This window comes from Protopterus annectens, chromosome 17.part0 (assembly GCF_019279795.1).
Source record: "Protopterus annectens isolate FY-2018-M chromosome 17.part0, PAN1.0, whole genome shotgun sequence".
Classification (NCBI taxonomy): Eukaryota; Metazoa; Chordata; order Ceratodontiformes; family Protopteridae; genus Protopterus; species Protopterus annectens.
In genome coordinates this window covers 731,132,667-731,147,181 of record NC_056751.1, presented here as the reverse complement: position 1 = coordinate 731,147,181, position 14,515 = coordinate 731,132,667, and the positions used below count along the sequence as shown (strand labels likewise).

The following is a 14,515-nucleotide window of genomic DNA, read 5'->3' as shown; positions in this document are numbered from 1 at the left end:
TGCTTATGTGGATGTTGAAATATTTACAACATACTCCTGGTCTGGTACACACACTCTCCACAGAGGCATGCAGTAACATTTGAAGCAGCCTGACCACATTCAGAGACCAATGTAAATTAATCACATTACTAGACTTCACGTACATGACCAATGTGTTCAGTTCTGTTTTTGAATACCTGTCATATGAGTATACCATTATGAACAACAGTTAAAAGTGACATGCATGACCTGCTCTAATATATATATATATATATATATATATATATATATATATATATATATATGTATACACATATATACATATATATATATATATATATATATATATATATATATATATATATATATACACACACACACACATTTTATTTTTTTTTACGTATTACTAAGTACGTTATGTGCACATAAAACAGCAACTGTTTTATTTTGTGCCTTAACTGAACCATTGCTACCCAAGACTGACTGGGACAGAGCCCATTTTCAGCAGAGACCCGGGCACGCATACTCCACACAGAAGGCACCTCAGCTAAGAAACAAACCAGAGAATCTCTTCCTGTGAGGCAATAATGCAACAATAACTTTAATAATGTGCAAATCTGGCAGAGTTTTGGCAACTGAACTTTACCCTCACAACTGCAAAAATGCGGGGGTGCTTGCCTGCTAATGCAGAGCCAAAATTCAAATCTATAAAACTGACAATTCATGTCCAAGTAGCAAACTACATGCCACAGGGTGGAGCAGAAGACTAAGCAGTACTAACCAGGCCTCCGATATTTTCTGCCAGGATATGACCTGTGGTGAAAGCCAAGCATGAGGACAAAGTAAGGCAGAAGAGGGAAATCATCTGTAGCACATAAGTGCTGGGGGGCACATGCACAAGGGCACACTAACATCAGTGCATACTATCCAGTGTTATGGGGGTTACGAACACATCCACAAAGAAAAAAGAATCCCTTACCATCAAGATAGAAGCACACCAAGATACCACTACTCTCAATCACCTCTATGCCTTACCAAGTACATCAAAAAGGGCAGCAGAGCTACAGGGTCTTACAAGATATTTGGACACATTTTCTTTTCAAACTTGCCTTCTCTGTGATTTCCTTTAACGATGGGTACAAAACATCTTTTGATAAAAGGTTCTGCATAATGGTCTGCATGATGGGTAAAATGCCTCCATCACCAGCTTCATCATCTGTTCCAAGTCCTTCCATTGCTTTTACTAGCTCCTCCTCTGCCAGGCCAGCATTCTGAAAAATAAATGCATAAATGAATAAAATTATAATAAAACTTCATTACTCAGTAATCTATATATGGATCACAACATGATACAGCAAAACAGAAAGTAAACTTAACTGCAAAAAATTTGCAATTTCACAAAACAGAAATGGCAATGAATTCAGCTGGCTCAAAGAGAAAAGAAAAAGCTCCTGTATCCAATACCAGAAACATAACTGGTAGAAAATCTAGCTAGTCAGTCACTGTTTTTGTCTGTTCAGCAGTCCCTTGCTGGAAGTGAGAGCATCAAAGCAGGAAAGTAAAACAGTGCAACCAGAACAGATTTTACAGAAAAGCTTGAGGTGCAAAACGTATGAGTCGGTCTGTACATGCAGCAGAATTAGGACCCCTTTCCATGTCCCCATCCTCCACTGAAAGAAAACATGGCTGTATGAGGCATGGCAGATCACAGGACATCAGAAGTCAAAAGATGAGAACAACCCCAAAAACTGCTAAACCTTTCGAAATAAAAGTACCAAAAATAAAATAAACACTGCCACACCTAATCCACATAAAGCACACCTGCCTACATACAATTTTACTCCATGTACTACTACTGTAAGTATTTCAAAGGATCAGAGATGCACTTTGGACATATATTTTTTTTTTTTTTGAGGAAAAGTAAACCAGTTCTCCAAATGTCTGTATTTTCAGAACTCCAAGAAAATTTAGCTGCTCCTGTACACTGCCTTGAAATCATTAACCAGTTGCCTTTGTGAAACACTGTTCCCCTTGGTGAAGAAACAGACGTATTTGTTAGCTTTAGTAGCAAAACCTCACCAGTCGTGTTGAGACCACTGGAAAGAAAGAAAGGTCGGTGCCAATCAGGGTTGCCAGATTTCCAGCCCCACAGGTAGGGACAAAAAAAAAAACCAGAAGGTCTCTCACAGCAAGTGAAGACCAAAAATAAATAAATAAATAAATAAATAAACACAGTTCCATATTAAAGAACTCAGCTCGCTCAGTAGCTCTGCACTAAACACGGAGCTTCTCGTGTTTAATGCATTGCAGTTCCGCATTCAACACAAGTAGCTCCATGTTTAGCAATTTTTGATTGGCCCGTATATCAGCATATGGGCCAATCAAAAATCGCTAAACACAGAGCTTCTCGTGTTTAATGCGGAACACAAGAAGCTCCGTGTTTAGCAATTTTTGATTGGCCTGTATGCCAGGTATACGGGCCAATCAAAAAAAAAAAAAAAGCGGAGGCTGGCCGGGATTTAAACCGGCAGGGCGGGACTCGGGATCAGACTGCTGATCTCGGGACAGTCCCGCCCAAATAGGGACGTCTGGCAACCCTGGTGCCAATACAAACAATGCCAGTGGTACCAAAGCAGACAAAACCAGAAAAACTCCCAGTGCAAATACCAGGCCCAGGGAAGAAGGGTCTGAAGTAGATGAGATGGATCTTCTGAGTTTGTCTAAGATACGGAGGGATAAATGAGAAGACATCCGACTCAGTCTAAGCCTTGACCAAAGACCACATCAACTGGTCACAGTCGATATGAGCAGCGCCTTGCCAATCTTGTGTCCTCAATGAGACAGCAGGAGGAGGACAGCAATCCAAATACCTAGGCAAGATCCTCTCTGAGGAGAAGCTATGTTTCCTCCTTAGAGAGAGGGATATGGAATAATAGTAACTTCCAGCTATGTAGTCCCTGAAAGATAAACCTGCATAATTTTTACTGCAGGAGCCTCGGACATGACAATTTTTGGAGAGGAAGGCTTTGCCTCCTCTAACTTTCTTTTTCTCTATTTTTCACTTCTTTTCTGTCCTTTTATCTCTGAAGGTCCTCAGTGGAGCTGACCTTTTTGGTTTTGGTAGTCTCAACACCAATGGGAATATACTGCTACTAGAAATAAACTCTACTTCAATGTCAGCAGCTCAACAAGTAGCATGCTCACCTTTGGTGCTGTAAGATTAGGAGGATGTAGGTTCTATTCCCACTCCATGTACATGGATTAATTTTCTAACACTGCTGCACTCCTGACTGTACCACTCTTCAGATCAGATGTTAAAGAGAGGTTTCATCAGCCTAAGCTGGAGATAGCTCAGGTGGATGTAAAAGATCCCAAGGCACCTATCAAAAAAAAAAAAAAAAAAAAGTATAGGGGAAGTTGACTGGAGCCATGGCCAAATTTCCCTTACTCACTATGAATACTACCTTACGTCTCCCCTGAGAACAGGTTACTCGCACAGTAGGAGCAACCAGTCAACAAACTGTAAATAAATAAAATCAGTTTACTAATGCACTCTTGCAGCATCATGGTTACAGATTTCATGGTCTTGCTTCAAGTAACCTTGCCCCAGGCACACTATACAACTAAGCGTGTCCTGAACTGGACTTTGAGGCTGCAGCAACCACATTTTTTGAAGCCCAAGACTTTGTCTTTCTCCATAATACCAACGATTAAAACTACAACTGGACCTGCATTGGAAAGATGCTTCCTTTAAAATGTAGGGAATGGAGAAAAAAAATAGCCGCTTAACTCTCTGCATGAATTTACCTATCTCGCTTCTAACTTTTTGAAAACTTCAGCAATGTGTTACCAGTTATGTAGCCCTTGTCCAGAGGGGCATTAAATATTTGAGCTTTCACATCCTCCAGGAATGAATGCAGTCTTATACAAGCATGTCTTTTCATAACTGTCCCTGGAGCAGTTACCCAGGAGATATCCACAGCAATGTACCCACAATTAATTGTGTGCTTAACTACTTGAGGGTTAGAATTTGGATAGTACAGTTGTGTAAGAACTTATGACAGCAGATCTCCTACAGATCACTGTTACAGTATCCTTAACCAAGAGGTTATCACCACTGATGTCCAGCTGTGGTACCAAAGTTTTATCTTCCCAGGAATGTATGTCCGACGTGTGATCTTAGCTCACAAACAGAGGGATATACAGGCAAAAATGAGTGCAATTCTTCACACTACCTCCAAGCCAGCAGCCTGAAGACCCCTGAGAAAAAAATGGTCAGCTAGGAGGGATGAACCATGAAGTGGTAAGGAATCTCCCCTTGTCACAGGGTATTGTCTATAGGGTAGGAACAGAGGGAGACAGCTAGCAGAAATAATCAGAGAGGAAATAGGGTGGAAGGAATACTGCAACTGTTAGCAGTGGGACATCTACTGTTATGGTAAGTTCTTATACTACTTTACTATGTCCTGACTGAAATTACTGTTGCAGTACTCTTACCAGTGGGTGATTCCCAAAGTTGAAGGGAACACATGGATATCCAGTTAATAAGCAGCAGAAATATCCAAGAGGCCAGAAAGGACTAACCTAGCAAAGACAGCTCTAGACCTTGACCTAGTGAAGGCAGCTCTAGATCTTGAAAAAGAATCAATCCTGTAGTGTTTAGTGAAGGTGTATAGAGACACAGGGGGAGCTTCCAGTACGACCCTGGTATCGACATCCTTTGTAAAAGGCCTCAGGGGATGCCACTGCCATGGTAGTATTAGCAAGAGGGCAAAAACTTTCCATGCAGAGAAAAAGAGATGGCCTTAGAGGTCCAGCTTGCAATGGTTTGCTTACATACTGAATGACCCAAAACTGAATCCATGAATGAAATAAACAGTTGTTCACACACTGGACCGGACCTGGTTTTGTCTAAATAGAATCTTAGCTGTCCGAGAACATCTAGAGAGTGAAGGAGCCCCCCCCCCAATTCTATGGATTCGAAAAGAAATAAGGAGGTTTATGGCTTGGATGAGAGACAGCTTGCTCTTTACTTTGGGCATGAATGAAGGGTTAAGCCCTCAGGGTCGCCCTGTCCTTGTGAAAGATAATGAGTACCTGAAGCTCTGAAACTCTCCTACCTAAAGTGAGAACAACAGTTTTTCAGGTGCAGAATTTGAGATTTGCTGATGCTGCTGGTTCAAAGGAGACTAAGCTATCCCAGCAAAAAGTGAGGTCCAGATGAGGGGATTCCTTGGATATAGAACCCCTTTAAGAATAGCTTGCCCTTGGATTTAGATACAAGTGGTGGACTGAGAAGTAAACAGGCAGATATGTCTGAGAGGTAGGGGCTTTGATGTGGAAGAAGAGGCCAGACCTGTATGCAAGAACTCACACAGACCATTTAAAACAGAAAGTATCTTCAATCTGGTTGAGTCCTGTCCATTCCTATGGCACCAAACTTTAAATCTCTTCCACTGGGATAGGTAGGATTCTCAAAGGGTAGGTCGCATGGCTTCTTGGATAAAGTACAATTGTCTAAGGTGAACTTATCACAAAAGTACACGTCTGAATGATCACAGCTGCAGTAGCCTTAGCTATATGGGTTACTTCCTAGGAAGGATATTACAGCTGGCCAGCTTCTAAAGCTTCAAGGCACCTCTCACAGGTCCAAACTGTCAAGCAGCCCTAGCTATGCTGACTAAAAACAAATTTGGATGGGTAAGCCCTTCAGAGCTGCCCTGCCAGCAGACAGAGAGCAAGGATTAGCCATAAAAGGGCAATGCTAGGAACGAACAAATAAATAAATGTCCACACCCTGGCATAAAAAACAGAACAAAAAACAAGGGGGTGGAGGGAGGGAATGGCTACTGCAGTGATCATTCGAACATCTACTGTTGTGGTAAGTTCAACTGACACAAGTGTATTATGTCCATCATATTGATAACTGCTTCAGTAGCCTTAGATATGTGGGTAGATTACCTTAACTAACTACACTTGGGAAGTGGAAGAAGAAACCAGGAGCTCCTGAAGAATGGAGCAACCAAAGCCTGATCCAGACCTAGAGAAGGAATTGCGCTTACAGTGCTTTGTAAACGTATGTACAGACAGCCAAGTAGCAGCTCCTGCAATACTTCCAGAATCCAACCCCTTCCAAAAAGCCAAAAATGAAGCCAAAGCCCTGGTAGAGTGGGCTTTGTCCCTGCCTGGAATAGTTTTGTTATGGTGGGTATAACAAAGTAACAACCTTTTGGAATTAGCCTATTTCGACACAGGTGGCTTCCTCTTACCTTCACTAGGAATGAACAATTGATTCAAAGATGTGAAAGATGTAGTTGTGTCAACACAGTACCTGAACTGTCTGCGAACACCCACAGTATGGAGTATCCTTTCTTCTCCATTGTTTAGCTTCAGGAAAGAAAATGAAGCGCTCAACAGTTTGGCTTCAAGTAAACTCACAAATTACTTTAATCATAAAAGGAAGATTCGTTTTCAAGGACACCCACACCTTATGGAAAAAGAAATAGGGCTGACTCACCATAAGAGCCTGCAACTCAGACACCCTTACAGAGGTCAAAACAATCAGTAAAACTATTTCCCATGTTAATAAACGTCAAGTAAGCTAAATCAGCAGGTTCACATGGAGCAAGTGTTAGCTTCTCTAACACAAGATCCCAAAGAGGGACCATCAGTTTTCTTGGATGCCTCTAATGCAAAATCCCTTGCAGTGCAGTTGCATGTCAAAATATTCTTGAAAGAGGAGGGTTCATGGGCAGACATGAAGTGGCCAATAAATGAACCTTGACAGAGGAATAAAAAAGGCCATAAGACAGTAACTCACAAATATTTTAAAACCAGAGAACAACTAGCTTTGAATCCATGGTGGTTATGTTGCTGGCACCAACTAGAAAACCTTTTCAATTCTTAATATAGTACAGGGATGATACTGGCATACAAATTGCTAAAATAGACAACTGTCATCATTTCTAATGTAAGATCCTTCTTAAAGATCACTTTGCATTCTAATTAAAACCAACCTGATATTGCTTTTTTAAACCATAGTTTGTTAAGTAAAAACAAAAGATGAGCATTTTTGCCCTTGTCAGAGCCAAGTTATATGTACAAGTAACAAGTAATATATATACTCTTCTAATTTTCCATAAAAAGCCACGTAAATTACAATGAAGGCACTAATCCAAGAGAACTTACACAGATCACATTCAATGACAGTGACTAGAGCAGTGGTACATACACAGTCTGTGATTGGTGCTTTTATTCCTTACCTACACAAGCACAAAGTCGATGTGCATCTGGCTGTTAATAAGTGCGACAGGTAAAGTGTAAACATTTAGTTCTGCATTCTTGTTATATTATTACAGTAAATAGTAAAAGACAAGCTAAACAGAAAAACAGGCTGCATCCTACATGAACTCAGACAGGAACTTGCAGCACCATTAGGCACCCTATTCAACCAAAGCCCGAGTACCAGCTTCATCCCAGCCGAGTGGAGGACAGCCACTGTCATCCCTTTGCACAAAGGTGGAGTGCCCACCAAGTCAGTAAATTATAGACCCATCAGCCAGCTAGCCTGATCTGAAAGGAAATGGAACGGATTATCATGGACCTCATTAACAAGGATATTGGCAACCTCCAAACACTCGATCCCACACAGTTTGGCTTCATCAAGGGGAAGCCATACCTGTTAAATTTGATACGCTTTTGAGACAGTCACCAAAGCCATGCACGAGGGGAAGACAATGCACACCATCTACCCTGAACTAGCCAAAGCCTTCAATATCTATTATACCCGAGTGGGGAATAGTAAACTCTCTCAACTAGGCATCAATCCGTATGCCACCAGGTGGGTAGCAAAGTGACTCACTGATAAACCCACACAGTCAAAGTAAGGAACTACCTGAAGCAGTAGACCTGTAATGAGCAGTGTACCCCAGGGATCAGTTTTGGGGCCTCTGTTGTTTGGGATATACTTTTCTGACGTGCAGGCCAAAACCAGTGGGCTATGGTTGACGAGGTTTGCAGATGACTGCAAACTGGGTGCTGTCATCCACTCCCCTAGTGATGTGGACATTCTCAAAGAGGGTCTCACCCAAACAAAAGACTGGTGCCAGAAACATGGCCTCAAATTGAATGCCAAAAAATGCATCATCATCCCCTTTGGGAAGTGTGACCTCCCCACAAATTATCACATTAGCAGCAAGGTCCTAAGCACGCAACCAGTCGTGAGGGACTTGAGTACCCAGGTTGATAGCAAACTGAGTTTAGACCACCATATTACCTCCACTGCATGGAAAGCTTTCTACATGGCCCACTACATTAGGAAAGGTATCTCATCCAGGGACAAGAAGGTCATAACATCCTGTATCCTTCCCTTATAAGATCAATTATTGAGTACAATGCCCCTTTCAGCATGTACCTCACAAAGCACATGCAGCAGCTGGAGAGACCACAGAGGTTCCTCACCAGGAGGGTTCAGGGCTTCAAACATCTACGCTACAGATAGGCTAAAAGCCCTGTCCCTCTATTCAGTCTCATACAGACTCCTCAGAGGTGATCTCTTAAGTTCATAGTTTAGTACTAAGCTAACTGCCCTTGCGAGCCATTTTAAGCCTAGCCAATTATCCCTTGTGGGACTCAAACCCTGCACCTTGTGTTTGTAAGGCAAACATCTTAGCCATTACGCCACCCTCCCATACAAAGCAATCTCAGACCCTGCTTTGATAGGACTGTTGCATAGCTGCAAGTCAAGCTCCACTCAAGTAACTCACACTTGCGATCTCAACCTGGTCTGTGACAACCCATTCTGTGGAATAGACTCCCTGTCAATGTCAAGCAGAGTACCTCATTAACCCTTTTTAAGCACAACCTGGATAACCGGATGGGGAACAGAAAATACATCCCTGGCATTCCACCTGTGTCCCTGCTGGACAGGTGCTGACTTGTCGAAACATGGGCAAACTTCTGGGCCAGGTTTATAAGGGCCTCAGGGCCAATAGCTTAGTAACTTACTATGACTACATAGCAGTGACAGTCACCTCTGTGTAAAATACCATGATGTTACCTAAACTCAGAAAAAAATTGTGGTGTGTGTGTGTGTGTGTGTGTGTGTGTGTGTGTGTGTGTGTGTGTGTGTGTGTGTGTGTGTGTATATATATATATATATATATATATATATCAATTCTGAGATGGACATGGCTTTGTAAGTCAGGCAGAGATCACCCATGAGTAAGCGATATGCCACTGAGTACAGCCGGAGTTTTTTCATTCGAGTTGCATAGGACATATGTTTGAGGCCATTAATCCTCTTGGTGAGGTACTTTTGTGGTCTCTCCAGCTGTTGGAAGTGTCTTGTGAGGTACTTCCCAAATGGGGCATTGTACTCTATGATGGATCTGATGAGTGACAAGTAGAGGGGCACTATAATCTGTTTATTTCTAGATGCGAACCCTTTAATAATTAGATGGGCCACATAGAAGGATTTCCTAACTACTTTGGCAATATGATTGTCAAAGGAGAGATTACTATCTACTTGGGTCCCCAAATCTCTTATTACCTCTTCTGTATTAAGGGGGCTGCCACCTATGTGGTAATTCGTGGGCGTTTTGTTTTTCCCAAACGGGATGACTATGCATTTTTTGGCATTTAGCTTGAGGCCATGACTTTGACACCAGGTGTCCGTCTCAGTAAGGCTCTTTTGGAAGATGTCCGTGTCAGCCAGAGAGTCAATTATGGCTCCCAGTTTGCAGTCATAGGCGAACTTAGTTAGCCATAGTCCTCCTGTGTTTGCCTGTACTTCTGAAAAGTATATGACGAACAGCAGGGGTCCCAGGACCGAGCCTTGTGGGACACCACTTGTGACTGGTTTAGAGTTGGACCTGGAGCCCGCTATTCTTACCATGTGAGTTCTGTCTGTAAGCCAGTTGGCAACCCATCTCGTGACGTAGGGGTTTATGTTCAGGCTGGTGAGTTTTTCTATAATTCCCGAGTGGGGAATGGTGTCAAAAGCCTTGGCGAGGTCAAGGTAGGCTGCGTGAACCACCTTCCCCTCATCTATGGCCTTGATGACTGTCTCACAGAAGTCAACCAGGTTTAGTAGGCATAATCTGCCCTTAACAAAGCCGAACTGGGTCGGGTCAAGTGTTTGGAGGTTCCCAATGTCTTTGTTAATGAATTCCATGATGATGCGCTCCATAGCCTTGCAGACCAGGCTAGTCAGGCTTATGGGGCTATAGTTACCAGGGTCAGTTGTGGCTCCTCTTTTTGTGGAGCAGAATAACCGTTGCTGTGCCCCATTCTATGGGCATGTAGCCTGTGGAGAGGCTGAGGTTGAACAGTGTGTTTAGGTGAGGGGTTAGTTCGTGCAAAACGCAGCCTGGGACACCATCTGGCCCCACTGATGCTGTGCTTTTGGCTTTTGAAAGGGCTGTTTTCACCTGTGATTTCCATGACACTACACTTTTCTGGTATTGTTGTGGGCCCTTTTGGTGGTAAAGTTTGCACTGAATCTATCTGCCAGGATGTTGGCAATATCAGTGGGTTCAGTATATTTTGTGCTATTTTGCACTAGCTCAGAGCATATCTGCGAGTTGCCACTTAGATTCTTGACATAGCTAAAGAAGGCTTTGTGGTTATTTTTGAAATCCTTGGCTATTTTTTTTCGAAGTTAGCCTTGGATGATTTTATGAAGGACCTTAGTTTCTTACTGATACTGATCAGGGATGTCTTTCCTTCTTGGGATTTGCTTTTTTTCTGAACTAGTTTCCTCCTTCTATTGTACTGCCTGTTTATGGCAGGGGTCCACCAGACTGGTTTCCATTTCTTAGGGGAGTGAGTCTTGGTTTTGCTAGGGATGGCACGATCCATGCATCCTTGTAGGTGCTCATAAAGTGCATTTGTAAAGGTTCCTGCATCTTGGACACTGTTACCCTTCAGCATGGGGCTGTGAAACTTACCACCTCTGTCTTAAGTAAGGTGAAGTTTGCTATAGAAAAGTTTTTCACTGTGGTTTCCTTGGTTGGGGGTGGTGGTGTGGTGTGGACATCCAGAGTGATTAGTTTATGGTCTGATCTAACCAGTGATGGGATGAACTCTGGTGCGGAACACCTGTCGACCATGTTGGTGATGACCAGGTCCAATATGTTTTCACCTCTGGTAGGGGAGTTTACCAGCTGAACCAGGGCATTTGAGTTGATACATTCCAAGAAGCGCTGGACCTGGGAGTTTGTACTTGAGTAGTTTTCCCACTTAACGGTAGGGTAATTGAAATTGCCCAATATCAGGGTGTTAGGTAGGACCTTCATGTTTTCCAGTGTCTCCAGAAAGGTGGAGTGGTGGTCCTGGTTCATGGAGTGTGATCTGTAACAGGCCACAATTTGCATTGCAGATTTGCCCGATGTTAGTTGCACATGGATTACTTCAGAGGTAACATGCTGCGCCTCTAACCTGGAGGTGTAGGTATCATTGATGAATACGGACACACACCCTCCTTTTGTGTTTCGGTCCATGTTCTGTAGCCGAAATGTGTGGCACGAGTTGTCGACATCTGTGCAGTAACAGAAACCTGGTTTAAGGCTCCAGAGAGCACCCCAGCACTACCAGGCTACAACTCATACCATTCACTTCGGCCACAAAACCCGGACCGAAATACAAAAGGTGGGGGAGTATCCATATTCATCAAGGATGCCCACACCTCCAGGTTAGTGGCACAGCACGATGCTTCAGAGATCATCCACATGCAACTAACAATGGGCAAAACTGCTTTTCAAATTATAGCTTGCTGCAGATATCCCACCATGTCCCAGGACCCCCACTCCGCATTCCTGGAAACACTGGGAAACATAAAGGTCCTGCCAAACACCCTGAAATTGGGTGATTTCAATTACCCAAACATTAACTGGGAGAACTACTCAAGTACAAACTCTCTTGCTCAACATTTCCTAGAATTTATAAACTCAAATGCCCTGGATCAACTGGTCAACACCCCCACCAGAGGTGACAACATATTGCACCTGGTCATCACCAACATGGGCAACCGGTGTTCCACATCGGAGGTCAACCCCTCGGTGGTTAGATCTGACCATAAACTAATCACTCTGGATATCCACATTCTGCCAACACCCCCGGTCAAAGAAACCACTGTGAAATATTTTTCAAAAGCAAACCACGTTACTTAAGACCGAGGTGGGAAGTTTCAAAGCCCCTACGCTAAAGGATAACGCTGTCCAAGATGCAAAATCCTTTACTAATGCACTCTACGGGCACTTACAAGAATGCATGGATCATGCTATCCCAAATAAAACCAAGACTTACTCCTCCAAGAAAAGGAAAACAGTCTGGTGGACCCCTGCCATAAACAAGCCATACAACAGAAGGAGGAAACTATTTTATTTTATTATTTATTATTTATAAACTATAAATTTATATATTTAACTTATATATTTAGAAATATTTATATATTTAATTTATATATTTAGAAACTAGTACAGAAAAGAGTAAAATCCCAAGAAGAGAAGACATCTCTGATCAGTACCCGCAAGAAACTAGCTTCCCTCATAAAATCATCCAAGGCTAGCTTCGAAAGAAAAATTGCCATGGACTCCAAAAATAACCACAAGGCATTCTTTAGCTATGTCAAGAATCTAAGTGGCAATTCTCAGATCTGCTCAGTTAGTGCAGAATGGCACAAAATACACTGAACCGACCGATATAGCCAACATCATGGCAGACCGGCTCAGTGCAAACTTCACCCCCAAAAGGGTCCATAACTATACCAGAAGAATGTAGTGCCCCTGAAATCACAGACACTCAGGTTAAAACAGCCCTCTCCAAAGCCAAAAACACACCATCAATGGGACTGGACGGTGTCCCAGGCTGCGTCCTACATGAGCTCAAAGATGAACTAACCCCTCACCTAAACAAACAGTTTAAACTTAGCCTCTCCACAGGCTACGTGCCCACAGAGTGGCACACAGCAACAGTCATTCCACTCCACAAAGGTGGAGCCACAACGGACCCTGGGAACTACCGCCCTATAAGCCTGACTAGCTTGGTCTGCAAAGCTATGGAGCGCATCATCATGGATCTCATTAACAGAGACATTGGAAACCTCCAAACACTGGACCCTACCCAGTTCAGCATTGTTAAGGGCAGATCATGCCTCCTAAACCTGGTGGACTTCTTTGACACAGTTACCAAGGCTATAGATGAGGGAAAGGTGGTCCACACAGCCTACGTAGACCTCGCAAAGGCCTTCGACACCATTCCCCACTCAGGTATTATAGACAAGCTCACCAGCCTGAACATAAACCCCTAAGTCACGAGATGGGTTGCCAACTGGCTCACGGACAAAACCCACATGGTAAGAGTTGCAGGAGCTAGGTCTAACTCTAAACCGGTTACAAGTGGCGTTCCCCAGGGCTCAGTCCTAGGACCCCTCCTGTTCGGCATATACTTCACAGAGGAACAGGCAAGCACAGGAGGACTATGGCTGACAAAGTTCACAGATGACTGCAAACTAAGGGCTATAACTGACTCTCCGGCTGACACTGACATCCTCCAAAAGGGTCTCACTGAGACAGATACCTGGTGTCAAAACCATGGCCTCAAGCTAAATGCCAAAAAGTGCACAGTCATCCCCTTTGGAAAAAACAAAGTACCCACAAACTACCACATAGGTGGCAGCCCCCTAAATACGGAAGACATAATAAGGGATCTGGGGACCCAGGTAGATAGTAACCTCTCCTTTGATAATCACATTGCCAAAGTGGTTAGAAAATCCTTCTATGTGGCCCAGCTAATCACAAAAGGGTTTGCATCAAGATGGAAAGAGGTCATTGGGCCCCTCTACGCATCACTCATCAGACCCATCATAGAGTACAATGCCCCATTTGGGATGTACCTTACAAGACACCTGCAACAACTGGAAAGACCACAGAAGTTCCTCACCAAGAGGATCACTGGCCTCAAGCAGATGCCCTATGCAGCTCGACTGAAGAAACTCCAGCTGTACTCGGTTGCATACCGCCTACTGAGAGGTGATCTCTGCCTGACATACAAGGCCATGTCCAAAATAGAACTGCCGGACATGCTCCACTTAAAGAAAACCATATCCACTCGGGCCACACGCTCCAAGGATTTAAACCTGACCACAACAATAAATAGGACGTGCTAGAGGGATAGATTCCTGTCCCAGAGACTTCCCATGCTCTAGAACAAGATTCCAATCTACATTAGGCAGAGCTCCTCACTAACCCTCTTCAAGAGAAACCTTGGCAAGTGGATGGGAAACAAAAAGTTTACCCCAGGGATCACTTCAATAGCTCTGCTGGACAGAGGCACAGGGAACTAATCTAAGGGGGCGGCGAAAGCCGACACATTCCGGCTAGGCTTATAAATGTCTTCAGGCAGATAGCCTAGTACCTACCTATGAACCTAAGTGCTTAGGTTGAGAATTAGACTACTTTCAAGGGAAAAACTGAAGAGGAGACTCGGTGGAGCCGGGAATAATTTAGCCCTAGCTAACCAGCGCTGCCCGGACGTG

At 43.5% G+C, this 14,515-nt stretch overlaps 1 protein-coding gene across 1 annotated transcript in view; it reads right to left on the bottom strand.

The window, feature by feature from the left end:
* Nucleotides 1-14,515, bottom strand: part of PEX19 (peroxisomal biogenesis factor 19) — a 743,396-nt gene that overhangs the window by 494,508 nt on the left and 234,373 nt on the right. The window contains exon 5 of the mRNA XM_044059399.1: nucleotides 1,089-1,250. Coding sequence (XP_043915334.1) covers nucleotides 1,089-1,250 — 162 coding nt within the window. The remainder of the gene's footprint in view (nucleotides 1-1,088; nucleotides 1,251-14,515) is intronic.